This window comes from Leucopleurus acutus (genome assembly GCF_964270905.1).
Source record: "Leucopleurus acutus genome assembly, chromosome: 1".
Classification (NCBI taxonomy): Eukaryota; Metazoa; Chordata; class Mammalia; order Artiodactyla; family Delphinidae; genus Leucopleurus; species Leucopleurus acutus.
The window spans coordinates 27,703,112-27,727,114 of record NC_139142.1 but is presented as its reverse complement, the minus strand read 5'-3'; the positions used below and the strand labels follow the sequence as shown (position 1 = coordinate 27,727,114).

The 24,003-nt window shown below is 47.6% G+C and overlaps 3 protein-coding genes across 4 annotated transcripts in view; 1 reads left to right on the top strand and 2 right to left on the bottom strand.

Moving 5' to 3' along the window:
* Window positions 1-2,264: 2,264 nt before the first annotated feature.
* NPC2 (NPC intracellular cholesterol transporter 2) lies at window positions 2,265-11,400 on the bottom strand. Its single transcript, XM_082844468.1, has 4 exons — window positions 11,061-11,400; window positions 7,736-7,843; window positions 5,965-6,137; window positions 2,265-3,116 (listed from the first exon to the last, which is right to left on the bottom strand). The coding sequence occupies exons 1-4, from the start codon at window positions 11,140-11,142 to the stop codon at window positions 3,030-3,032; spliced, it is 450 nt and encodes a 149-aa protein (XP_082700594.1). The 5' UTR covers window positions 11,143-11,400; the 3' UTR covers window positions 2,265-3,029.
* Window positions 11,401-11,577: 177 nt separating this feature from the next.
* Window positions 11,578-18,222, top strand: ISCA2 (iron-sulfur cluster assembly 2; the record flags this gene model as incomplete). 2 transcript variants are annotated; one of them, XM_082841461.1, is made up of 4 exons in its annotated part: window positions 11,578-11,667; window positions 11,869-11,974; window positions 12,096-12,211; window positions 12,658-18,222. In XM_082841461.1, the coding sequence occupies 4 exons, from the start codon at window positions 11,597-11,599 to the stop codon at window positions 12,830-12,832; spliced, it is 468 nt and encodes a 155-aa protein (XP_082697587.1). In that variant the 3' UTR covers window positions 12,833-18,222. The 2 variants fall into 2 exon arrangements, with proteins under 2 accessions (XP_082697587.1, XP_082697588.1); XM_082841462.1 differs by having other exon boundaries at window positions 11,597-11,667; window positions 11,872-11,974.
* Window positions 18,223-18,230: 8 nt separating this feature from the next.
* The window catches only part of LTBP2 (latent transforming growth factor beta binding protein 2), a gene marked incomplete at its 5' end in the record, with an annotated part of 95,162 nt that continues 89,389 nt past the window's right edge, over window positions 18,231-24,003 (bottom strand). The window contains 10 exons of the mRNA XM_082841447.1: window positions 18,231-18,358; window positions 18,739-18,893; window positions 19,343-19,492; window positions 20,494-20,775; window positions 21,087-21,254; window positions 21,344-21,481; window positions 21,758-21,886; window positions 22,594-22,677; window positions 22,804-22,995; window positions 23,857-24,000. Coding sequence (XP_082697573.1) covers window positions 18,748-18,893; window positions 19,343-19,492; window positions 20,494-20,775; window positions 21,087-21,254; window positions 21,344-21,481; window positions 21,758-21,886; window positions 22,594-22,677; window positions 22,804-22,995; window positions 23,857-24,000 — 1,433 coding nt within the window. The 3' untranslated portion in view covers window positions 18,231-18,358; window positions 18,739-18,747. The remainder of the gene's footprint in view (window positions 18,359-18,738; window positions 18,894-19,342; window positions 19,493-20,493; window positions 20,776-21,086; window positions 21,255-21,343; window positions 21,482-21,757; window positions 21,887-22,593; window positions 22,678-22,803; window positions 22,996-23,856; window positions 24,001-24,003) is intronic.

The following is a 24,003-nucleotide window of genomic DNA, read 5'->3' as shown; positions in this document are numbered from 1 at the left end:
ACACACACACACACACACCCTCACCCTCCTCAGCTGAGTATCTCAGGCCTTTAAATCCCCCAGCTTCTATTTCCTGATCTCTTTCCCAAGGGTCCCTGGAAAAAGACTTGTTCAAGGTAACTATCACCTTGGCGATATTTTTCACACATAACCCTTTCCTCTGTGTCAATGCTCTCCCTATGTACCATGACCCTGTCCTCACAACAACCCAGTCGTTTAAGCAATATTTGCTTTTTGGATTGTCTGATGTAAATGGCTAATCCCAGATCACCTTCCCTTAGCCTGGACCCCACCTATGTCAAGCCACTTTCCTATGTCCGTGGGTGTTCTCAGAGAACAGACTGTTTTATCAACCTTCGCAAAGCATAATTAAGATCAATCTGTTGCTTTTAAAAAGTCAACTAAAATTTCAAACCAAACATAGGGGATTAGAAATTACTCCATGCTCATTGCTTTTCATTAGCCTGAAGATTTGACGAAATGCCAGCCCTCCCATCTAACGCTCTCCCAAACCGGGGATACTGGGTATTGGATTCCCTTTATGCTGTAAACAGGGGTCTGCATCATGTTTTTTTAACCACTGGAGTCTGGGGTTTCTCTACTCTGGAACTCACGCAAGAGAGGAGCTGTCTAAGCCTCCATGGCTTGCTCAGCGGACTAGAAAAGCGTGAGAGCGTCACAGGAAAGAGCATGACCTTTTTGAGGGGGCTGCCCGCAAACCCTCTGTACAGAAGACGACCTTTCAAACTAATCCCTCCATGGGAGCCCTACCCAGCTCACTGCTGCAGGCTCCATGTAGCCTCACAATGGTTGGTAAACAGTTCTAAGCTGTCGAATGACCCTTCTGCTCTAACAGAAGGGTATACACTAGTGGGACTGCTTTTTTTCTGTCTTCCTTCAACATATGAGGGCAGAAGTACAAAATGCAGGGCAGGCAGTTGTTAGCCTCAAAGGAGCTCAATGACATGAGAGTCTTCTGGGATTAGGGCGAGAGCAGACGCATATGAGAACTGAGGTTTTCCAGGCACATGAGAAAGTTCCTGTGCATAGAGGATTGCCTCGCTTTTGAGGTGACGTATCATCACACATCAGATTGAATCTTCTGATTTTCCTGCTATACCTAGATGAGGGACAATGTCTGTCTCTTGGAATGCAGCTAACATTTACTGATTATGTACTATGTGCCAGGGGTCATTCTAAATGCTTTACATGCATCGCTTCATTTAATCCTCACAGCTCTACTGTTATTAACTCTAGTTAACAGATAAGGAAACTGACACACAGAAAAGTTAAGGGATTTAAAGATCATACTGGTTATCCTACTGATTGGTGAAGCCAGGATCCAACTACCGGCAGTCTGAAGCCAGAAACTACAGCAGTTAACCACCTCTGGAATCCATTTAAGTTTGATATACCCAGGGTTCAGCATGTGGAGAGAGTGGGCTGTCCCTCTAGACACAATGTGACAGGATACACAAAACATCTTAGCTAGAGTACAGTGGTTGAATGGCTCCAGGAATTAACTAGGAAATCTTGGCCGTTGATAACATTATTCCCAATCTATTGCTGTCCCCTGGTGGTTTTCCTGGGAAACTCACAAGCCAAAGAAATCCAAGAAATCTAGTGAAATCAGTAGGATGAAAAGAACTGGACCAAATGACTTATTTGCTGCATAAGCACCCCAGACTAAAAGAGATGACCTTCCACATTACCCAACTCCTTTGTGAATAGGGCTGTAATCTCTGTGACAGCTAAAACCTGACTGATAGTACATTGATTCAAAACAGCAAAATATATGCCCCATGATTACACTTGTACTTCAAGAGCAGGACACTCCAAGATTTAAATAATCTAGCCATTACTTCCTGCAACTTCACATTTCATCTTTAAGCTTCTAGGCTTTCTTCAAGGCAGGAGGTTCCCAAAGATTGCCGTGCTTATGCCAACTTGTAACTTCCTACTCCCCGCCTCAACCCCAAATTCAGTTCCCCTGACCCTGCAGATGTTGTTATTCAACTAGGTGATGTTTGCTTTCACTGTTTCTTTCAAGCACACTTGGTGGTATAAGACTGTGCAAAGTGAAGCAAACAAGGTCGTTTTGTGTAAGATAGAGAGGTGAGGCCTAACTGTGAAAGGGAGAAGTGGCAGTTTCTGAAAGTCATGTCTTTACAGTACTGCACTCTGGGACCACGGGACCAGGTGTCCACCTACCATGGATCTGGGGGAACATACTCTGTGAAAGAAGCAGGTGTCCACAGCCCAAATGCAGAAGAAAAGATTGACGAGTTTTTATTTATTCAAAGGGACATTTCCAGGTGCATAAAGAAGCCACAAGTTAGTGTTGTTAAAAAAAAAAAAAATCAAACATCTGCTAATCAAGTGATGCATTTAATGAAAACCACCTAAGACAGTAAAGGAGACATGAGCTAACTGCAGAGAATTTCTGTTGTAGAAGACCTCCCCTCCACTACCACGCTGGACACCACTGCACAGCAAGTCATGGCCGGTGAAGCAGCGGAGCTGGAGGTGAGGAAGCTCATTGGCCAGATGCACTGAACTCAACGAGGCACGTGGAGATGAGGAACTTGCAGATGTAATATCCCACTTAGATGGATGTGGTTTGGAACCCGTGCTTGGCTGCAACGGCTAGTAACCCTAGGGCAAGTTATCCAATATCCCCCAAGCAGCCTCATTTGGATCATGTCTGGTTAGACCCTCCTTATTCCAAAAGCAAAAACCAAACCAAAACAAACAAACAAAAAACTCTCCCTGAAGATAATTAAATCAATCCCTACAGTCTCACTTTCTCTTCCTTCCTTCAACCCTTTTACAAAGGATAATACAGGGGCGACAGTTCTGAGCTCTCAGGAAATAGGGTCTTAGATGCTTTTGGAGGTTGAGAGGCTAGAACGGCAGTCTAGAAATTCCTTTCATCTTATGGCACTGATTTAGTTTAGACTTGATCTCTCCTCCTCTCCCTCCACCCGTGCTCTCTCACCCCCAGACGGACATATTGGCATCAAATAGCTCTAGCTTTCAATCTGTACTGGGATTTGCCAGCAGAAGAGACGTTGGTCGTTGTCATCCGTAAGTTCCCACTCCACCACCAGTTTTATCTGGAGAAAGAGAAAAAGAATTGGGAAAAATGAAACTAGAACCTCACCTCAATCCAGAATGGGTTTAACTATGAATCCTAAATGTAAATTGTAACAAACTGCCTAATTCCTCATCCTTTTCTTCTTAAGTCATGCCACCATGAAGGCTGCTTGGGATGTGGGCACAGCCCGTGTCCTTTAGCTTAGAAGGGCAAACCAAGTTACACCTAGGATTTGGTGTTAGCAGTTAGCTTCTCAAATACAATTTCTAAAGCATTTTTTCCCTCTGAGATCAATGGTACATAAATGAAGCCAGGACTTCCCTGGTGGCGCAGTGGTTAAGAATCTGTCTGCCAATGCAGGGGACACAGGTTTGAGCTCTGGATGGGGAAGATCCCACGTGCCGCGGAGCAACTAAGCCCGTGTGTCACAACTACTGAGCCTGTGCTCTAGAGCCCGTGAGCCACAACTATTGAACCCCGTGCGCCTAGAGCCCATGCTTCACAACAAGAGAAGCTACCGCAATGAGAAGCCCGCACACCACAACGAAGAGTAGCCCCTGCTCGCTGCAACTAGAGAAAGCCCACGCGCAGCAACGAAGACCCAACGCAGCCAAAATAAATAAATGAATGAATTAATTAATTAAAAAAAATAAAGCCATCCATGAAAAATAATTTTACATTTAAACAATTTCACATGCATTTTGACAACCTGATGCAGCTTTTTCCAACTTTAACTATGAAGTATGAAGAGTAAAAAGTTAGATTCCTAGGTCTCAGGAAACTTACTTGCTAGTTGGAAAATGAAATGTCAAAGCACAAAGGATGTTCAAAGAAGTTTAGGGTTGTATGAATACTTTCAGGGACAATGACCTTTGTGGCAATACAGTTTTGATTAATGCCCTTAAACTTTTTGTTTTGTTTTGTTTTGTTTTTTTGTGGTATGCAGGCCTCTCACTGTTGTGGCCTCTCCCGTCGTGGAGCACAGGCTCCGGATGCGCAGGCCCAGCGGCCATGGCTCACAGGCCCAGCCGCTCCGTGGCATGTGGGATCTTCCCGGACCGGGACACAAACCCGTGTCCCCTGCATCGGCAGGCGGACTCTCAACCACTGCGCCACCAGGGAAGCCCAAACTGTTTTTTCTTTCTTCAATAATATACCCCCTTAGAGATCTCTGCCTTGACTTGTTACACTCATACTATGAGCTCTCTCTTCTAATTCTTAATAAGGCACTGGCGCTCTGCCAGTCCTTTCTTAAGCTTACTTGCTTTCAGTTACAACCTCTCTTTTGTACTCAAAATGTTTCTTCAGAATGCAACATTTGAGTGACAGTGATACCCAGCTTCTTGAAACTTGTTTGATAAATTTTTCAAGACTAGTACACATCAACTACTGTTTCACTTAGTGCACACATTAACATAGTTTAAGCTGGTTTTCAAATGAAATGTCACTTAAGCTGCGTGGCATGGCAAAACCAACAAAAACAACAACCAACAAACAAAAAACAAATGAAATGTCACTTAACACTAGCTACCATATATTAAGTGCCTACTCGGTATCAGGCCCTAACTAGACACTCTAAGTTATTGAGGCTCAGATATGCCCATGATTACATGGCTGTTCTGCAAATTAATCTACAAATCTCTTCCTGACCTTTAGGGTCTCTGATACCGCTTAAGCACAGACTCCCTATATTTGAGTCTTTTTAGAATGTCCTTTAATTACTTGCTGTTTCTAGGAAATAAATGGCCAGATTGCTCCTGGTTCTACTTGATCGCCTTTTAAGAAATACAGCTCTAGGGACTTCCCTGGTGGCGAGTGGTTGAGAGTCCGCCTGCCGATGCAGGGGACGCGGGTTCGAGCCCTGGTTCGGGAAGATCCCACATGCCGTGGAGCGGCTGGGCCCGGGCGCCACAACTACTGAGTCCACGTGCCACAGCTGCTGAGGCCTGTGCGCCTAGAGCCCATGCTCCGCAACGGGAGAGGCCACTGCAGGGAGAAGCTGCGCACCTTAGCGGAGAGCAGCCCCCGCTTGCCACAACTGGAGAAGGCCTGTGCACAGCAACAAAAAACCCCAACGCAGCCAAAAATTAAATAAATTTAAAAAAAAAACAACAAAGAAATACAGCTCTTTTTCTTCATGGAAAAAAAGTAACCCCTTTACTTCCTCCATTCTTATCAAGATTCATATTGTTAACACAGGCTCATTCCAGCAGGCTCTATCTCACAAGTGTTTGGTAGAAAAAGAAGTAGGTACAGCAGGGCGAGCCAGAGGTGAAGGTTGGGGGGTGGGTGGTGGCGGAGGAGAGAAAGCAGAGGAAAAAGCCACCGCTCTGCTACGGACCTAATAAATTACTGCTTTCTTGTTAAGAGATTAATGGAGAAACCACGTTTTTCTGATGACAATGCTCTGACTACTTGAAATCTTGAACTATTTGGTACCTAGCTAAAATCTTATAACATTGCACAGGTTTTGGAATCACGAGACCTGGGTCTCAGTCTAGGCTGTAATTCTTGGCAGAATGGACTCTGTTCATATTGCATAGCATTGGAGGCTAACATCTCTTCATCTGTAAAATGGGGATAGTATCACCTCTACACAGGTGGTCACAAGAATCCAGTGAAATACTGTATATAAAAAAGGCATCGTTAGGCCCAGGCTGACCATTAAGCAAGAGACAAAGAACAAAGGGACACAGTGAAAACTCTCCACCCCAGCTCAAGATTCCTACACTCCTTTCTCCCAGGTGTCCAACTCTTCCTCATAGAGATGAAGGATTCCTATTCTAATCTTTTCTTCCTGCCCCCTCTCCTCATATTTCCAATCTAGTCACAGGACCTTTGGTGTCCTCAACTACAATGTCACTTACAGAGGGGTATTCATTCTTCACGGGTAGTTTATTCAAGTAGCTATAGGTCTTGTCTTTTTCAATGGGGCAGCTGATTCCACTCTTACAACCGTCGGGCTCAGGAATAGGAAAGGGAATGGCGACGCCCATCACAATGCCGTGCACCACGGCTTTGCTACTTTGAGACTGAGTGCCTAAGAGAAAAAAAAAGAGAATAAGATGGTGATGGAAACAGCCTATTTCCAAACTGTAAATAAAAAATTCAGACATATTCTCAAGCAACGGCATTGCTGGGATAGCAAACCAAATTCTGTACCTCTTAATTCCTAGGGTCTATTTCTCTTTGGAGTTATACTTAGTACCTCCGTGAATGCTATACAGTAAGCATTCACTCTGAAACTTGAAAAATTACTGAATTATACAAAAAAAAAAAAAAGCAGTCAGTGGGGGCTGTTTTTTTTGCTGTTGACCCCACCTTGCTCTTCACTGCCTTCATAGTTTCTCAGGAGAATCAGAGCCACCTGGATGGATAAATAACTTTATCGAACAAGCTAACTGATTTTTGGTGGTAAACTTTCTGTTTACTGTTTACATCAGATTCTGTCAAAGTGTATTGCGTATCTTAAAGGGTTTGGGGAGACTGGTCTCTGAATTCTCAAATACCCTGTCCAAAGGATTCCGATAGAAATTAAGAATAAAATGGAAGACAATATGGAAAGAGGGAACAGGAGTCTCCATAGAAATGCCACGGGCTGTAACAGCAGTGAAAGCGGTAACCCTTTAGAAACTGGGTAAAAGAAAGAGGAACATTTCTTGCTAACCTCTACCCTCCATATTGCAAGTTGGGCAGAGGAATAAATATACTAAAATTAGGGCAACTGGAGTTATGCACTATTAGGTTCTTCTGGAGATCCAGAGCATTGGCTCTGCTTATTTCTTTCTGTCTGGGTTGGGAATTACTTTTGTTTAGAAGGTACTTTTTTGGTTTGGAACAATAGAGGGGACAGGGTATTGTCCAGGAGAGAGAACAACTCCAGGACTTAAGAGCTGTCTTTAGGCTTACAAACAAGAGATGACAGAAATCTCAAAGTTCCTAATTAGTCTGTCCAGTCTAGTTCCATAGGATAGAAAATGAGGGAAAGAGTCAAGGTAGATGCTCTTTCTAGAAACAGAGATTTTCACATTGTCTAGATTCCTGGGAATCTGAAGGAAATGAATGTGGTACCAGAAAGAAACAAGTCCCAATAACATGCCTTCAAGTTGAAGAAGAAAGCTTCTTGATTGTTTCTTGGGTCACCAGTGAGTTCCCCAAACCTTACAGAGGCTAAATATTAATTGTTCCTATATTTTCAGGCAGAAAATAGACTTCAGCCAGAAGATATATTGCTTGAAATAACACTTTGGAGGCGTTCCAGAGTCTACAGGGTTGGGGTCTGTACTAACACTCTGCAGTCAGTAGCTAAACAGAGTTGACACTCCCATGAAATCCACTGTACAATGTGAACCAAAAATAGGGCACGGAGAAGCCAAGCTGTCTTCTTTGACCTGTGAAAACATGGAAATCCCCCTGTTTGCTCGAAGGGAGTCTGGCAACTATGGATTCTGAGAAACAGGCATATGGGAACCCAGTATGAGAAGGGAGCATAGTGAATCCAAGCTTTGCCCATTGAGAGGGAGGTCACAGAATTCCTGACTGCAATTCCCCTCCCTCATATTCCCACAATTATTCCAATACTTGAGATTGATGTTACGCTTTAAGATGAATTTGAAGGTAAGAGCCACTTTTACTCACTACTGGTGAATGTGACATTGACACTGTAAGACTGTCCTTTGTGCAGTTGGCAGGGTTCGGTGGAGCACGGGTTCACATTCACTTCCTTTATAACTCCGACCCCAGAACCTGCAAAAGAAGAAAAATTTATTGAAATGGGTGGGAAAACAAACCTCCTAGGCTGTCTCTTACCTAACGGGAAGGTGCTCTGCCTTCCCAATGGGGGCGAGTTCTTTCTCCGACAATCCGTGGTCCCCGGGAAACTGTTCACATTTGACAGGTGAAAGGGAATTAAAGAAATTATTGAGTATACCTAGTCAGCTCCCCTGCTCTATATCCTGGGAGGGCTATTCCAGGGGAAATCATCTCCACCCTTCCTTCCATCTTGACACAGGATTTTAAAGCAGCACACTCGGCATAAGCGATGGCTCAGGTTGCACCGCTACTCTTTCCATTTGGAATCTTGAGACTGGCTGCTCCCTAACTGCCTTTCCCTACCATCTTTCAATCCTGTCCTGGTAGCTCTCCAAATCAGCGGTCTCTGAGCTTTGTATACTCCTACCGATGAGAACAATCTTAAGCATGCATCTGTAGTACACTCTACTCTGGAACCTGTGTTCTTCAAAATAAGTGTCTTTGAGGCAGGGTGTGTGTCCTTTTTTTTCATTCTAAACAAGGACAAAAATACCTTGACCAAAAAAGGTTAAGTACAAATCTTTAAGAATCTCCTTACTTCATCCAGGCCCCTGAAACCAGACAGCTGAATGGGAGAGAACGCAAGTAAACAACAGGGTAAGCCTAAGCTCCGCCACTCATATACCACTGCTGACAGCTAGACTCTGGGATCCGACACCTGGCTTTGAAATCTCACTGGCTCCATTACTTACTATGGAACCTTAAGGCAAGATACTTAGCCTCTCTGGGGGCTAATAATGGTACCTACCTCATAGGGTAGGTGAGCTAATACACATATAGCTCTGAAATAAGTGCTTGGAACATAGTAATGCTATATAGGTATTCACTGTTACTATCATATTGGGATTTAGTCCATGAATTCAATCTAGAGTAGCTGCTCCTGGGTGGGTTAGCAAGTTTCCCTTTCATACAAAGGGTGAGCCTCTCACCTCAAATTTACTTTGTGGGTAGAAATTATGGATCTAGACAATAGAATGGACTCTGTCTCAAAAGTAGAATGCATGAAGACAGAAAGGAAAAGGCAGGTTGAGAGCACATTATCTGCCTGCTCTTGGGTGGAAGGGTTGCATCGTATTGACTAACACTGCTTCAGCTAGGTCTGTAAATCATACTTAGCAGTTCCCTATCACCAACTTGCTTCTCCATCATGGCAAAGTTCTCAAACAATAAATACAAGATTCTCTTCTTTAAGCACTCTCTTCCACTCTGTCCTATCGTCTATGGCCAGGAAAGAAAATATCTGGAATTTTAGTCAACAACTTGTTGAAAATCAGTGCTTATGCTGAACTTCTAGTTTCAACTTTCAACTTCTAGTTTCTTTCAAGGCTGGGTCACATGATCTAGTAGGAACTGAGTAGAGGGCAGTACTTGTAGCTCCTTCATCTAGTTTTATTTTTGCTGACAAGTCGTTCCTGGACTTCCAGTGTCAATAGAGCAAACTTCTCAGTCCTAACCTGCAAAAATTGCAAAACTAGTTCGCTTGGCCCCATTTCTCACTTGAGGAAATACCACTTCAGGGAAAGGGGGCATAGAGTGGGACTCAAAAAACCTTTTGATGTGGGCACGGAAGTTTTTACACTGTATTTCCCAATTCAAAAGTAAATTGAAAGTCTGTAACTGAAACTCTCCTTCCCTTAAGAGGTTTTTGCCATAGGTCTAACACCTGCTTTATTCACATGAGCAGAACAATGTCAGGATTTAGTTTCCTTAGTTGTTTTTCTTTCTTTAATATTTTTGGCCGCGCCGCGGCTTGCAGGATCTTCGTTTCCTGACCAGGGATGAAACCCCTGCCCCCTGCAGTATAAGCGTGGAGCCCTAACCACTGGACCGACAGGCGAGTCCCCCCCACCTTTTTTTAATGTTAATGTTACTGTCGAAACCCAGAGTGACTCACAAACACCCACTAGTTTCCTACTGCTTACTAGGAACCTGGTTCCTTACTGCTGTAAGAACTTGGGCAAGTACCTTAATGTGCCTGTTTCCTCATCTGTAAAATAGATTGTGAGAGTTGAGTGACAATAAAGTTAACAGCGTCTTCATCCAAATGTTGGCCACTAAGTTTAGTGGAGAGAAAGGCAGTAATTTGAGGTGATAATAGGAGCTTTCAAATGCCAGTCTCCTAGTTCAGTGGAACAGCATTTGTTAAGTATACAAAGGCCAGCAATTTTTATTCCTTAATCACGCCTGTCTCCTAGCCCCCAACTTTGCTTTTGCCTCAACATGAATTTTGGAGATATAGTGGGAAGAGTATTTCTTCCCTCATTTACTTTTCCAACAAATATTTACTAAGCAGTTACTATTACCTGGGCACTGGATATGAAGGAGCAAGTTTATTCTGGTTGCCATTCTGCTGTGTGACTGGGTACGTAACCTAACATCTCTGGAATTCAATGATTGACTATAGGATCTCCAAGTTTCCTTCCAGCTCATAAATTTTACAAAATCAGTTTCATGCCTCTTTCATTTATTATTACACCTCTCCACTTCAGAAAAGTTCTGCTCAAAAAATTTAATAGACTTGACTGAAGGAGCTCACAATTTCTACCCCCTGTTGTGCTTCTCAACAAAGATTCCAACCATAGCTGCATGACAGGGTTATGCATCACAAGTTGTGACCAGCAACATGAGTTTTATAAATAGGAGAGGAAAACTGGTAAGAATCACAAAATTCCATAGCCCAAAGGACGCCCTAACGGAATAACTCATGAAAAGGAGAACTGACTTTCGACTTATCAGCAAAACGGAAATTTAAAAAAGCAAAAGAAGTGGAGAGGCAGAGGACATCCAAGGCACAAGGCATAAATAAAAAGCAGTTTTGCGCCGCACCCCTTACGCCCAACGCTGCACATGGATCTTCGGTTGTTTGCCCTACAATCTTTAGGAAACTTCAGCAAAAGGCCCACCTCCAGGAATGGGCTGGGATCCCAAACACGCGTTCCAAGGAAGGAGAAAAGTTGTGAGTGGTCGGGTTTCATCCAGGCCAGCACCCTGTCCCCTACCCCAACCCACTCCAGCCCACTCCACGAGGGGTCCGAGGCTGAGCCTGGCGGCCCGGGGGACCCACCCAACCTAGCTCGGAGATCTTAGCACCGGGTTCTGTCGGGGTCTCCCGCAGAGGGTGCGGGAACCTCAGGCTGGCCCCGGGGCTCACCGCAGTCCTTGAAATGCACCGGCTCGGCCAGGGCGGAGGCGCTGAGTGCCAGGAACAGGAACGCGGCGCCCAAGAAACGCATCGCAGCTGAGACTACAAGCTCAAGGAACGAAGAACCAGATTCCGCGGTCACAAGATAAACCTTCAGGGGCGGGCCGGGGGAGGAGCCCAGTCAGGCGACCGGTCACCAGCAACCGGGTCCGAGGCCTACCCGCGCCCCGCCCCCGGTTCCAGGGAGCCAGACACAGGGTCCCAGACATTCGCAAACCCCGCCCATCCGGTCCGCTTTGCTGCCGGGCCAGCTGGCTTCCACCTCCCTCCGGCCCAGCTCCTCTCTCCAGTGCTCCGTCCGGGCTTTGTGGGTGACTCCCACAAATGCTTCCGCAACGGGAGCATTTCTAGCCAATCAAATCCCCCCTCCTCCTGCACCACCCAATAGGTGTGCTCAGAGGCGGGGTCTCTGTGGATCCCGCTTCCCGAGGCCCAGACGCAGAAGGGGATTGGGACAATGCGAGGGGCGGTGCTTGTGGAAGAAAATGGCGGCCGTCAGAGGGTTGAGTCTAACCGCTGTGGCCCTGAGAGCAGTCACTCTCTGGCCAGGGGGCAGGTACCAAGCCTAGAAAAGCAACTGGGAAGGGTGTTTGGTTCTGCGCCTCCAGGACTAAAGGGAAACTAAGGCTCGCGGGGGAGGTGAAGGTTAGGCGTGAGGCTGTCCAGGTGGAGGGACTTCAGGTTTGGCTTGAGGCTGTCCAGGTGGAGGGCGCCAGGTGCCTCTCTGCTCCCAGGCTCACCCTCCCCCCTTGCACAGCAGGCTCCTCGCGGCCTCCCGCGGACCTCGGGCGCTTCGGAAACTGTCGTCCTCCAGCCCCGAAGCTGGCGAAGGGCAGATCCACCTCACCGACAGCTGCGTCCAGGTAAGAGGCCGGACGCGGGGCAGCGGTGGCGGGCGAGGGCTGGGAGTGGGGGGATCTCCCCTTGGCCCACCTTTCTCTCTCCCCTTGCCTGGCATTCTTGACCCCCCTTCCTGCATTTCAGAGGCTTCTGGAAATCACCGAAGGGTCAGAATTCCTCAGGCTGGAGGTGGAGGGAGGTGGATGCTCCGGATTCCAGTACAAATTTTCACTGGATACAGTTATCAACCCCGACGACAGGCAAGGAGAAAGGGGTGGGTTCCCGGAGAATGTGCAGGAGGGATAAAAGTGTCTCCACTTTAAGGTGCACTTTTATTCCGCATTTAAAACGTTTGCTAAGGATAATTTAACATCACCCTTCTCACACAGTGGGGATACAGTGAAGATTTGTTGTCTTGATTCATAATAACTAAGTCATAGGAGGAAAACTGGCCCGTCTAGGTGCATAGGGTAGTTGGTAGAGGGTCAGGCTGGACTAGAAAGATTCCAGGCTTAAACCTCTAAACATTTCCTAGTATTCATTCTGTTGAATCTTTTTGCCTCAGAGAAGATCAGCACCTGTTAGAGGTAATAAGGGAAGCTTCCTCTGTATTTCAGAAAACAGAGGATGTGCATCTCTGGGCTCAGAGGGTGTTATGTTTTTGGTGTGTATGATATACATTAATGCCTTCCTCCCATCTTTTCAGGGTATTTGAACAGGGTGGGGCAAGAGTGGTGGTTGACTCTGATAGCTTGTCCTTCGTGAAAGGGGCCCATGTGGACTTCAGCCAAGAACTGATCCGAAGCTCCTTTCAAGTGTTGAACAATCCTCAAGCACAGCAAGGCTGCTCCTGTGGATCATCCTTCTCTGTCAAACTTTGATGTGATGACAGGTGACCCAGAGATGACCATCATCTGTACGGATTTGAGGAACCTGGGATTAGAAGAATTCTAGAGGTTTCCTTCCAATCCTGTCCCTCTCACGGTTTCATTTCCCTCGATCCAGGAATGCTGTGTTTCACCACTATTTATTTTCAGAATGTGAAGCTTTTTCTCTTGCGTTAATTTCTCCCTCACAGTTGTAAGGCCAAGCCTGTAGATGCTATTACGTAAGATTTAGTAACTTGTCGAAACCAGTATCCTCTGTAGAGCCTCCAAGGTTCCAGAATTTGGAATTCTCTGGCCTTCAGAGCTACTTGTACATAGGTGTATAGCTGTGTGTAAAAGCTTCATTTTAAAGAAAGTCCTTAATTACTTGTGTTGTGGATCAGGGTCATAGATTGGGTGGGTTGAACACTGGTTACTAGGCCAGAGAGGATGAAAAAGGCAAATGAAATGTTATCTTTTTCATTTCATCCTTCCTGAATGTGCTAGTTGACTTACCCTTATTTTCTATGCAGCCCATTCTCTGCTTCCCATTTGTTACAGCAGATACATTTTCCTCTCATACTCATGAATCTGCTAGATTCACAAAACCAATTGCCCATCACCCAGAAAACTTGGACCTAAACCTCACTGATACTTGAATTGTTTGAAAAATAGCCTCATACTCCATATTCACACAGACATTTTAAGCTTCTTTGATCCTTTAGTGACTGAATCTTTTTAGAATATGTTGCTTCACTTACCTTATGGTGTAAAATGTTTCTGATCTCATTGCATAGCAGGAAGTGGTCCCTTTGTTGGCACAGATAATAGATACTTGGGGATTTTTTTTTTTTTTTTTTTTAGTTTGGACTACCAGATAAAATGCAGGATGCCCATTTAAATATGAATTTCAGATAAATAGCAAATAATTTTTAGTATAAGTGTGTCTCAGTGAATACTAGAAATTATTTGTTGCTTATCTGAGATTCAAATTTCACCGGGTATCCTGTATATTTACTTGTTAAACTTGGTAACCTTACTTTAGAGTCACTGAAAGAAGAGCTTTTTAGCCACAAATTCCAATGAATTTTAAAGTACTTGTTTGGTAAAGCACTTAAATAAGCTAAAGAGCTAGAAATGATTGTGGTATGTGTGTGACGGAGCTGGGGCAGCCAGAACTGCATGGACAGACAACTAAAAAAAGATAAAAACACCACCACCATGACAAATGATTAATGAATGCTAATGCTGGGGAAACCACAACCAAGTTGATTCTGTAAGGATTATTGGTTAAACCCATCTTTTCCTCGAGAGCCTAAAAGTTCATGTTGGCAAATCTTGCATTTCTGGACTGGATTGAAATTTTTCTAGACTGGATTGGAATTGAGGTCATTCAATAAAGAGTTTACCATTAGAAAAATAGAAATACAGAATTTAGAGACAAAATAGCTGAGACAGAAACTTCATACTTACATTTTCAATATGGGAAAACCTAGGACTTAGAGAAAACAAACCTATCGTGTGTGCAGTCTGTACAAAGATGAAAGAAAGGGACACTCAGAAACCTGAGCAGTTTTTTTTTAAGCAGATATCCATGGAAGGGGGCACAAAGCAGCATACTGTGGAAGTGTCTGTGTGTAACTTTACTAAGCCATTGAAAGTTGCTGCCAATACCTGGGCCTAATAAGATTTTCAGCTCAGACTAAGGCCTTTCATCCTCGTTAGAGATTTTGTTACATTTTAGGTGTTAAACCTCTTCTTCCATGATATTTTTGTGGGTTATTTATTTATATGGTGATCTTAGCACCGGCATAATAGCTTTAGTTCAAAAAACAATTAAATTCCAGTGGTCAGTTAGATAGGAACAGTGTCTCTTTGATTGACCATGTGTAAATACCTCATATTAATGGAAGAATTGGAATTTTGTGTTTACAAAGGGTAGGTTAGGGAGGAATCACCTTATCGCACTGGAAAAGCTTCATAGGGAAACCTGAGGTCCCCATTGGAGGAGGGCAATGTAGAAATTTTAAGAACACAGGGCAAGGGGAGTTGATAGCATCAAGGGGACAGGGCAGTTGGCTTGGAATAATAGTAAGTGGAGGTAAAATAGGTTTAAGATCTTCTGTAGGCTCTTCTGACCAGATGCCCTCTTCCTGGCAGGCCGTACAAGCCAGCGCACGTTTTCACAAATTTTGCTCACTATGCAGTTCATTTAGGAAAATGTTATACTCTTCCAGTATCAGCTGGAAGATTTTTTTGCCTCCCTATTACTTTGAGGGGAGGTTATCAAGAGGCTATTTATTGCAGAATTGGTTTTGTTTAACTTCATAAGCTAGTGACTGCCTGGGGCAACATGCTCCACCATTGCCGTAGCCAAACATAATTGTGTAAGGACTGAAGGCACAGGAGCCCTCCGTCTGCTTTATGTGTGAATCTTTATGTTGTTGGCTCAAAAGAGGGGGCTTCTTGGTCAACATCCAGATCTTTCCTTGTTGCGAAATCATACTCTTCAGTTACATGATTGATAGTGACCAGTGGTATATAAACTATAGGTGTCCCACCCACCCTTAGTTTCTTTGGGAATGTTGACCAGTTACAAGGGATTCAGAAGTAAGAGATTAGGAAGGACCACTAAGGTAGGTGTCCAAGAAGATACTCTTCTTTCTCTAACTTTTCTTCTGAGAATTGCTCCCCATTCTTTTGGTCTTTTGTCATAAAGCGTGAGCGGAGGGTCGATATTTGGCAGGAGCATCCTATACAGAGAAGTGGGCAGCACTGACTGTCATGGGGTAGCCCTCCCGTGAACTCTGGCCCTGAACTGACACCCTGCAGCGGGCAGAGCCTAACACTGTCCCTTGCAACATTATCATGGCCTTGCGTGTTTGTCTCAAAAGCAGGAAACTCCTCTACTTTTCTAGATATCTTGCATTGATGTTTATGTTTGCTCTTTTAAAATCCTTGTTTGCCATTTCTCCACAGAAATGCCGCCCGCAGGGCTGTTTAAAGGACGTTTGCTTTAAGAAGTTTTGAAATAATTATCATCTGGCTTTAATTGTAAAATATAGTCAGATAAGTATATAAAGAGAGGGAGCATTTAAGCAGTCTATGTCCAGCAGCTGTATTTAAAAATATTTTATTTTTGAATAGGTAAGACATATGGTACAAAATTCAAAAAGACACAAAAGGGAATACAGTGAAAAGTCTCCCAGTCCTGTGCCCATCCACTCTGTTGTCCTCCCCATCAACTACCCTTGTTTCTAAGAATTTAGCCCGCAGGTACAATTCCGTAGATGTAATGTGAAATAACATATGCACAAGAATGTTCATTACAGCATTATTTTTAATAGCAAAAGATAGGAAACAATGGAAATATCCATTAATAGGGGACTGATTAAATAAATTATGATTTATCCGTTCAGTGGAGACGTATACGGTTATAAAATAGAATGAGACAGCCCTTTATGTGCAAGTATGTATTAAGTAAAAAAGGTGCAGAACGGCATGCCATTTGTGTTTCTAATACAAGGAAGTATGTGTATATGCATGAACTATCGCGGGAAGGGCGAGCAGGAAGGCGAGGGCTGGGAGGAGGAGCGGTGGGAACGGCATTTAAGGAAGTGCACTTCCCGAAGGGTATATTGAGGAATGGTGAGTTCTCTGAAATACAGCGTGTGAAGTGGAGCGGCGAGGATGAGGTTAGCAGATATCCAATTCTTTTCCCCCTCTGTTTTAGAGAAATAGCAATAGCAGCGTAGGCTTCACTTTGTTGTATAACCTTCCTTTTTCCCTTAAATCTATTTTGGAAATCTTACCCAGGCATTTAGAGCCGCTTTTTTTTTTCTTATTAGGGCTCCATAGCAATTAATTGCTTCTAACCTTTTGCTATTACAAATAATGCTATAATAAATAACCTCTTGCATACGTCATTTTTCATTTGGTAAGAATATATCTGAAGGTTAAATTCCGAGAAGTGGAATTACTGATTTAAAGAGTAAGTGCTTTTATAATTTTGAAAGACACTGCCATATTATCCTCTTCAGAAGTTGTGTCAATATATACTCCTGTCAGCTATGTACGTGAGTACCTCTTTCCCCAGGTGCTTGCCAACTAGGAGTTTTAACAAACTTAAATCTTTGCCAGTCTGACAGTTTAAAAAAGTGTCTCAGTGTAGTTTTAACTTGTATTTCTTTTTACTATGAACGAAGGTCAGAATATTTTCATATGTTTAAGAACTATATATTTTTGTCTGCTGAGAACATCTCAACTAGTATAGTGACCTAGATAGAACAAATTATTTAAGCTTTGTAAGTCCAAGTTCCTCATCTGTAAATTGGGAATAAAAGTAGTAAGTAGGATTGTTGGATGATTAAATGAAATTTGTGTACAGCATTCAACACAGGCCTGGCACATAGCAAGCATTCAATAAGTTATTTTGTGATGGCTGACAGAGCAGCAGGTAGGACAGGACAGATTAAATTAAGAAAAGAGCATTCATCTCCACGTCTTCAGGCACACAGAGCCTTGTTCATTTACATTGCCATTCATCAGAAATGCAAAGTCAGAGCTTTCTTTGTCTTAGAAGAGGAAAGAACCTTTTCCTATTGGCTATTGGAACCCAGTCATAGGCTATCGGCAGAGCTGGCGAGGGGGTAGCACAGCCTCATCTCTAACATTTAGACTCAGCCAAGAAATTTGGTTTATAAATTTGGTTTAATATGAAATAAAAACAAAAACAGAAGAGCCCAGATGTACATTTCTTTATTCCACCGTGGTTTTAAACTCCCAGCTAGCCAAGGTTGGAGTGAGTCTCTACTTGTAAACTCAGTGGGACGCCAGCCAGCCGTTTTATGAAGGGGAAGAGGACAGAGGCCTCTGAGTAGAGAGAAGAAACAACGTAGGAAATCTCGCTTCCCCTAAACAATATTACACTGTATTTCACAAGCCAGAAAATAGACCTCTTTATTTTTAGCACATCAAACTGGTGTCCACAAAAGGAGAGCCCAGGAGAGACTTGTTTCCTGTAAGAAGCAGTATGTATTTACAGAGGTCTTCTGAGGTGGGCCCCCTGCGTTGTGGCAGCCCTTGCTGTGGTGTACAGGAGCTATTGCTGGGTAGATTCTGAATGTTTATTTACCTGAAGCTACTGAGTATTTTCTTTAGACTTGTGTAAAGCCCTGGCCCCCCCTTTTTTATCAACTCCCCATATTTTTTTACATTGCCTTTTGCTGCTTTCTCAGGCTCCTCGCTCCCCTTCATCTGTGTCTCTTACTAGCAATATAGTATCAGTCTTGCTTCTCTGAGATGAGGGGATCTTCTGCCCCTCCCCGGGGCCACAGAACTGGCAACAAGGTGGAGATGTGGCACAACTGGCCCAGACCAGATTTGCCGAGTGGTGGTGATGGTTCTTGGGAAGAGGCATTGGAGTCACTCCCCAAACTCCCCCCAATCCTTTTTTGCTTGATAGATTCTGAAGGACCATCCCAGGGCAGATATAGCCTCTGATCCAGGTGTGGAATCATCAGGATGATACGTGGATCATGGCTAGAAAAGGGTGTGTGCAGTGTGAGGACGAAGGACCTTGCATGTTTGCACAGCTTGAGGGGCTGGTTCAGGGCCATCCTTTGGTAAGCATCCCATAGCAAGGCCAGGACAGATGGCAGACTGGGCCTCACGGCCAGTGCTTGAAGCATTAAAGCATTTGGTGGTGGTTGAGCCAAGCAAGGGCATGGCGGTGTGGAGGTGGTGACAGAAGCTCACAGGCAGAGCCGAAGCTGGGGGAGATGAAAAGCAGGTGAGGCTGGCTGGGAGCTGGCTGCAGGGCCTCCTGCCCGGTGTCTTCATGTCGTCCCCCCAACCAGGAGAGCTTCCTCAAGGCCCCGCCTGTGGCCAGGGCCCACTTCCAGGTAACCGCCTGCACTGACCCCTCGCCGCTACTCCTTGGCGGTGCAACGTGGGGGGCCTGCCTCGGCAACATAACCTGGGGGGCAGTGGCAGCGGTAGGAGCCCTCTGTGTTCTCGCAGTGACCTTGGACACAGAGTGCTGCAGGCCCGTTCAAGTCATCACATTCATTCACATCTAAGAGGAGGAGAGGGAAGAGAGAGCTGTAGGGAGCCCACATGCCTCCGGCCTGCTGCCTCTGCCCCTCTGGCCACTAAGCCCTGACCCCTGCCCTGCAGTGCAATCCTAGATGTGGTGGCCGGAGGATAAAGCCACTGCCCAAAAGGAAGCAACTCACGGATACAAAGCCGGTGATAGTGAGCCCATACTGTGACCATGCTGTCTTGTCCCTGCCTTTCTTCTATCTGGGAACCTCCATGGAAAGGGCTTTCTAAACACAGCGTAGACCTTTGGAGCTCTCACCCCTCGGCCTGGAGCCCGGCAGGCCTGCTAGGGGGCAGCAGTGAATCTCCCAGCTAGGCTCAGTCCTGTACCCTCAGTGAGCAGTGGGCCAGTCTGACTTTTCCACGTGGAGCCAGCAGGGCCGTCCTGCTCCCTGGGCGTTGCCACTCTGATTCCAAACCTACCCACACAGGCCATGTTGGCCGTGTCCAGCTGGAAGCCCTCGAAGCAGTCACAGGTGTAGCCCTCCTGCACGCGCACGCAGCGGCCATTCTCACAGCCGTTCAGGATGCCGCACTCCTCAGCCTGAAGCCCTTCAAAGCCGGCCTGGTGCTCTGGTAGGAGGGAGTCAGAGAGAGAAGGGGTCTAAGGCCTTGTACTCCACCCTGGGGCCCTCGCCCTCCGCTCAGAGGGTTTCCCCTAATGAACTCCTGGGGTCGGGGTGGGAAGGATCATAACACTCTCACAGAAAGATGCTGAGACAAAAAGCAATACTCTTAAAAATAAGTACGTGTCATTTTAGATGGAGAGGCACGCTTACTTTAAATGAGGGCTCTGGGGAGGTTGGGACTCATTGCTTTCACAACGCCAGGGCTCCTCAGCGCTTGGGTGTCCCTGTACAGTTTTGATTTTGTTGTGGTTGGTGGCAGGGTATTTTGTTAAAATCTTTACATAGTTTTTTTGGGGCGGACACGATTGGTAGCAAAAGGGAATTACCCTCACTCACCACAAAGCAAAACTCCTCCAAGATCTGCCTAACCCTCTTCTTTCTCTAAGCAACCCCCCTCCCCTGGAAACGACCCTGTCCCTAATCTCAGTGCAGTTTTGATCAGTCTGATGCAGTGGCTGTCCCCGTGGCAGGTACCGCGTCCACTGCACAAATGCCACGTCCGACTTCCTCATTAGAATCCAAGTCCCGAGTGCTGGGGTCATTGCCACTTACAAACTGTGTGACCACAGTGGACCTTTAAAGTGATTAGAAATCCTTGATTCCCATTTCAGGTCACAGGTGTGAACCTGTAGAGCAGGGTATCCTGCATACTGTAAGTGGCGTGGTGGGAGTGCGCTTTTGTCCCCCTCTTCAACTCCCACACGCAGCTTTTGGGGTTGGGATGATGCCCTGTACCTCTCTGTGTCCCCTGTGCTAGTCCATCAGAGGGAGGTGTTAACGTGTGACCCGGGCGTTTGGAGTTCTCCCTTGAGTGACCCGTGAGGGGGCTTGGGGGTCTTTTCCCTTCCCTGTCCTCACCCTGCTGACAGTGATGAGCAGATGGAGGAGATGGAAGTGAAACAGCTTCAGAGCCCACCTCTTCCCCATTTTTGCAGCAACACAGACCTGGATGGCTGGCCACGTAGTGGGGCTGGAGTTCTGAGGGCTGCAGGGGAGGCTCAAGGACCGGTGTGCGGTCCTCTGGGCGGCTGGCCGTGTTGGGGAAGGGCGGCTCAGGGATGGTGTCCTCGGGGCCCAGGTAGTTGTAGAAGGGGACCCCGTCTGGGCCATAGAGGCTGTAGTGCAGGTCCTCGGGCCCAGGGCCATACTCATAGCCGGGCCGGAAGTGGACCCCGGCCTCCCGCTCCGCTTCAATGCGGGCCACGTTGCACAGCTGAGCGTAGACCTCTGTGAGGGAGGAGGGAGAGAGGAAGCTGGGCCTGGCTCCTGGTAGCTGAAGCCTGGAGCGCTCTTCCCCCAGCTCGTGCTCACCGCCCCCCGGAGAGAGGGAGCGTGCTGGGACTGCCGTCCTCTGTCCCCCGCTCTGTCCCCAAACAACAGGGACGGAAGACAGGGCCTTGACTTGCCCTACTCCGTTCTAAACCCACAGACCTGGCTGGCTGTGGATTCCAAGGTGAGGACAGCCCCTACCCTGGGGCCCAGCCCAGCTCCGCAGGTGTCCCCCCTTCCCTCCTTCAGGCACAGGCCGCCCTTCTCACCAGAGCTCCTGGGGGGGCACAGAGCACACTGCTGGCTCCAGGCCTCGCCGTCCTGGCAGCAGCACTCAGTGTAGGTGGTGTGGCGCCCGTGCAGGGGATGGCTGCACACGTAATTGGTGACTTTTTTCCAGCAGATGTCCGTGTGGATGTCATGGTCAGGCAGGTCCTCTGGCGGCACAGGGCGTGGAGGCATGTGAGCCCCCCAGCCCAGGTCCGCTCCCCCGGCTGCCCCACCACCCCATGGCCCCCCCACTGACCCGCACTGCTGGTGCTGTTCACGCAGCGCTGCTGGCTGAGGTCCAGGGTGAGGGGCGGGCTGCAGAAGCAGTGGAAAGAGCCTTCCGTGTTCATACACCCGCCATTCTCACAGGCCATGTCCTGGCACTCATCGTGATCTGGGAGGCAGGGAGATGGGAGGAAGGTCGGGGGCGGTGCCAACGCGGCCTGCCCACAGGCCACCTTCAGGGAAGGGGTTTTCTTGTAACTGTGTCCCCTCCTCACCCCCTTCCCAGGGATGCCTTTCCGGTAGGTTCCCTCACCTCAGACCTGCCCGCTGTAGTGGGTGTCTTCCCCGGGAAGGGGAACTCCCAGCAAGAATTGGGCTGGCTGGCAGGGGTGGGTGAGCACTCAGCTCTGGGCCCCAGGGTGGGGAGGGGTGCCAGGTGTCTCACCCTCACACTTCCTGCGGGCAGCGTCGTAGTGGTAGCCAGGATCGCACAGGCAGATGTAGCCAGGCACCGTGTTGAGGCACCGGCCATTCTGGCAGAGACCAGGCCCAAACATCACACACTCGTCGGCATCTGTGGGAGGGCAGAGCTGAGGCGAGGGGAAGGCGAGAAGCAGGATGGGGCAGTTCTTAGGACTAGGGGTTCCAAAGCCAGACTGGCTGGGGTCGAATCCCGGCCTTGCCACTTGCTAGGTGGGTGATTTCGGGCAAATTGCTTAAGTTCTCCTTGCCTCAGTTTCCTACCTAGAGAATATGGATACCACTACTTAACCTCTTAGAGTTATTATGAGGATTAAAAGGTTAGTACATGTAAGGTGCTTAACACGGTGCTTGGCACGTCGCAAGCATTCAAGGGGAACTCCCATTTCTGTTACTTCCTTCTCCAGTTTCAGGTGTGAGCCCATTCCTGAACCATCCTTTCTGAGTGTGAGTTCCCCAAAGTTTTGGGCTTTGTAAGTGGGGCCAGGGAGACCAGCAGCTGCCTCTGGCCTGTGTCCCTGTGCCCTGTGACTGGGTTAGTCAAGGCATCATAGTTTGTTCCTTGAAGGGTTCAGCCTCGAGTGAGCAGAGAAACCAAAGTGGGGTTGTATAGACACTTCAGGAGGAGCTCAGGTCAGAACTTCCAGCTAAAAATCTGCAGCCCTGGGACAGGAACGTTGGTTGGAAGCACCCTGAGAGGCAGGGACTGCATGCAGAGTTTCCCTGGGGGCCTCCTGGAGGACCAGGCCGGGCCTAGTCAGGTGAGTGGCGTTTGGGAAGGAGGGTCTGTAGGGAGGTTACCTGTGTATGTGGTCTGTCCAAACATCCAGGCTCCTTCCACAGGGATGTAGCCTTTCCCACTAGGGCAGATCTCGCTGAATTCGACTGTGCAGGGAGGCATCCAAGCTCAGAGGGAGAAGGGTTCTGCCACCCCCCCTTCCTCTCCCCCTTCTTTCAGTGTCACCCTGCAGAGCTGACCCTGAGAGGATTTGGGACCCTTGGGGGCCTTACCTGAGTCCTCGGCTGGGCACAGCTCACAGGCATCTCCCCAGCCGGTGCCCTGGGTGCAGCAGCACTCAGCCTGCGTGGTGTTCCGGCCCAGAAGACTGGAGCAGGGCGGCTGGCCCTTTTGCCCAGAGTAGCATCCCATGCGGATGGGGCCTGGGGGGTGTTCCCCTGGCGGGGCCTCAGGGATCCTGTGACCTATTTGCGATAGAAGCCCCTTATTATTGTCTGTTCATGGCCCCCTGGGGCACCCTAGCCTTTGAATTTATTTTAAAATTTAACCATTTATATAGCGCTTTACAGTGTGCGAAATGCTTCCATTGTCTCGCCTGATGCTCTTCACACCCGTACGGAGAGCTCACCCGAGGTCATCTGTCATAGAAGAGGCAGCCGAGGCTTCGAGAAGCTAGGTGACTTGCCAAAGCCACCTAGTGGCTTAGCAGAGAGTTGACCCCCGTTCCTCTGGTGCCAAACCCCCGCTCCTTCCAGAGTACCATCCTGCCTCCCTCCACTGCAGTGGGGTGCCCCCAGTCCCTGGCATACCGTATGGGCAGCCCTCTCTGCCCATTCCTCTGCTTCACACTGTACCCCTGCCCCTCCCACCCTTCCTTGTCCTAAGTCCTGCTTGCTTTTCCCCAAGTCAGAGAAGTCCAGCTGAGTCCCAGTCCCGCCAGGGCTGAGAGGCTGAGCCCAGCAGCATCCCTCGGTGGAGTGGGACGGGGAGAGTCGCACTTAGCTTCAGAGTCTCCCTCAGCCAAGAGCTCCCCGGGGTTGGGTTGAGGGTCCCTCCAAGGCTCAATCTGAGATCCCTGAGGCCCCCCTAAATTGGCATTATAGCTTCTTGAGCCTCCTGTAGTGTCGTCACAACCCTGCAGCCTCCTGGAAGTTCCCTGGCCTGGAGCAGACTCGGCACCGCACTCTCAGACCCCTCACCGCTCGGTGCTCCATCCCTAAGCTGCAGCCCGGCCCGGCCCACATCCCTAAGAGCTGGAGCAGTGGAAGCGGTTTGTAAGCCATGGAGTGGTGGTGCACAACGACGGGGTGGGGTCCGGGGCTCACCTCCAGCCACCCGCGGTTGGCAGCGCCCCTCCTGAGCGTCATACTCCTCCAGGTCGCTGGCGCAGAGGCACAGGAAGGAGCCCTCCACGTTCTCGCAGAGTGCCGCCCCGCATACCGCCAGCATGAGCTCGCACTCATTCACGTCTG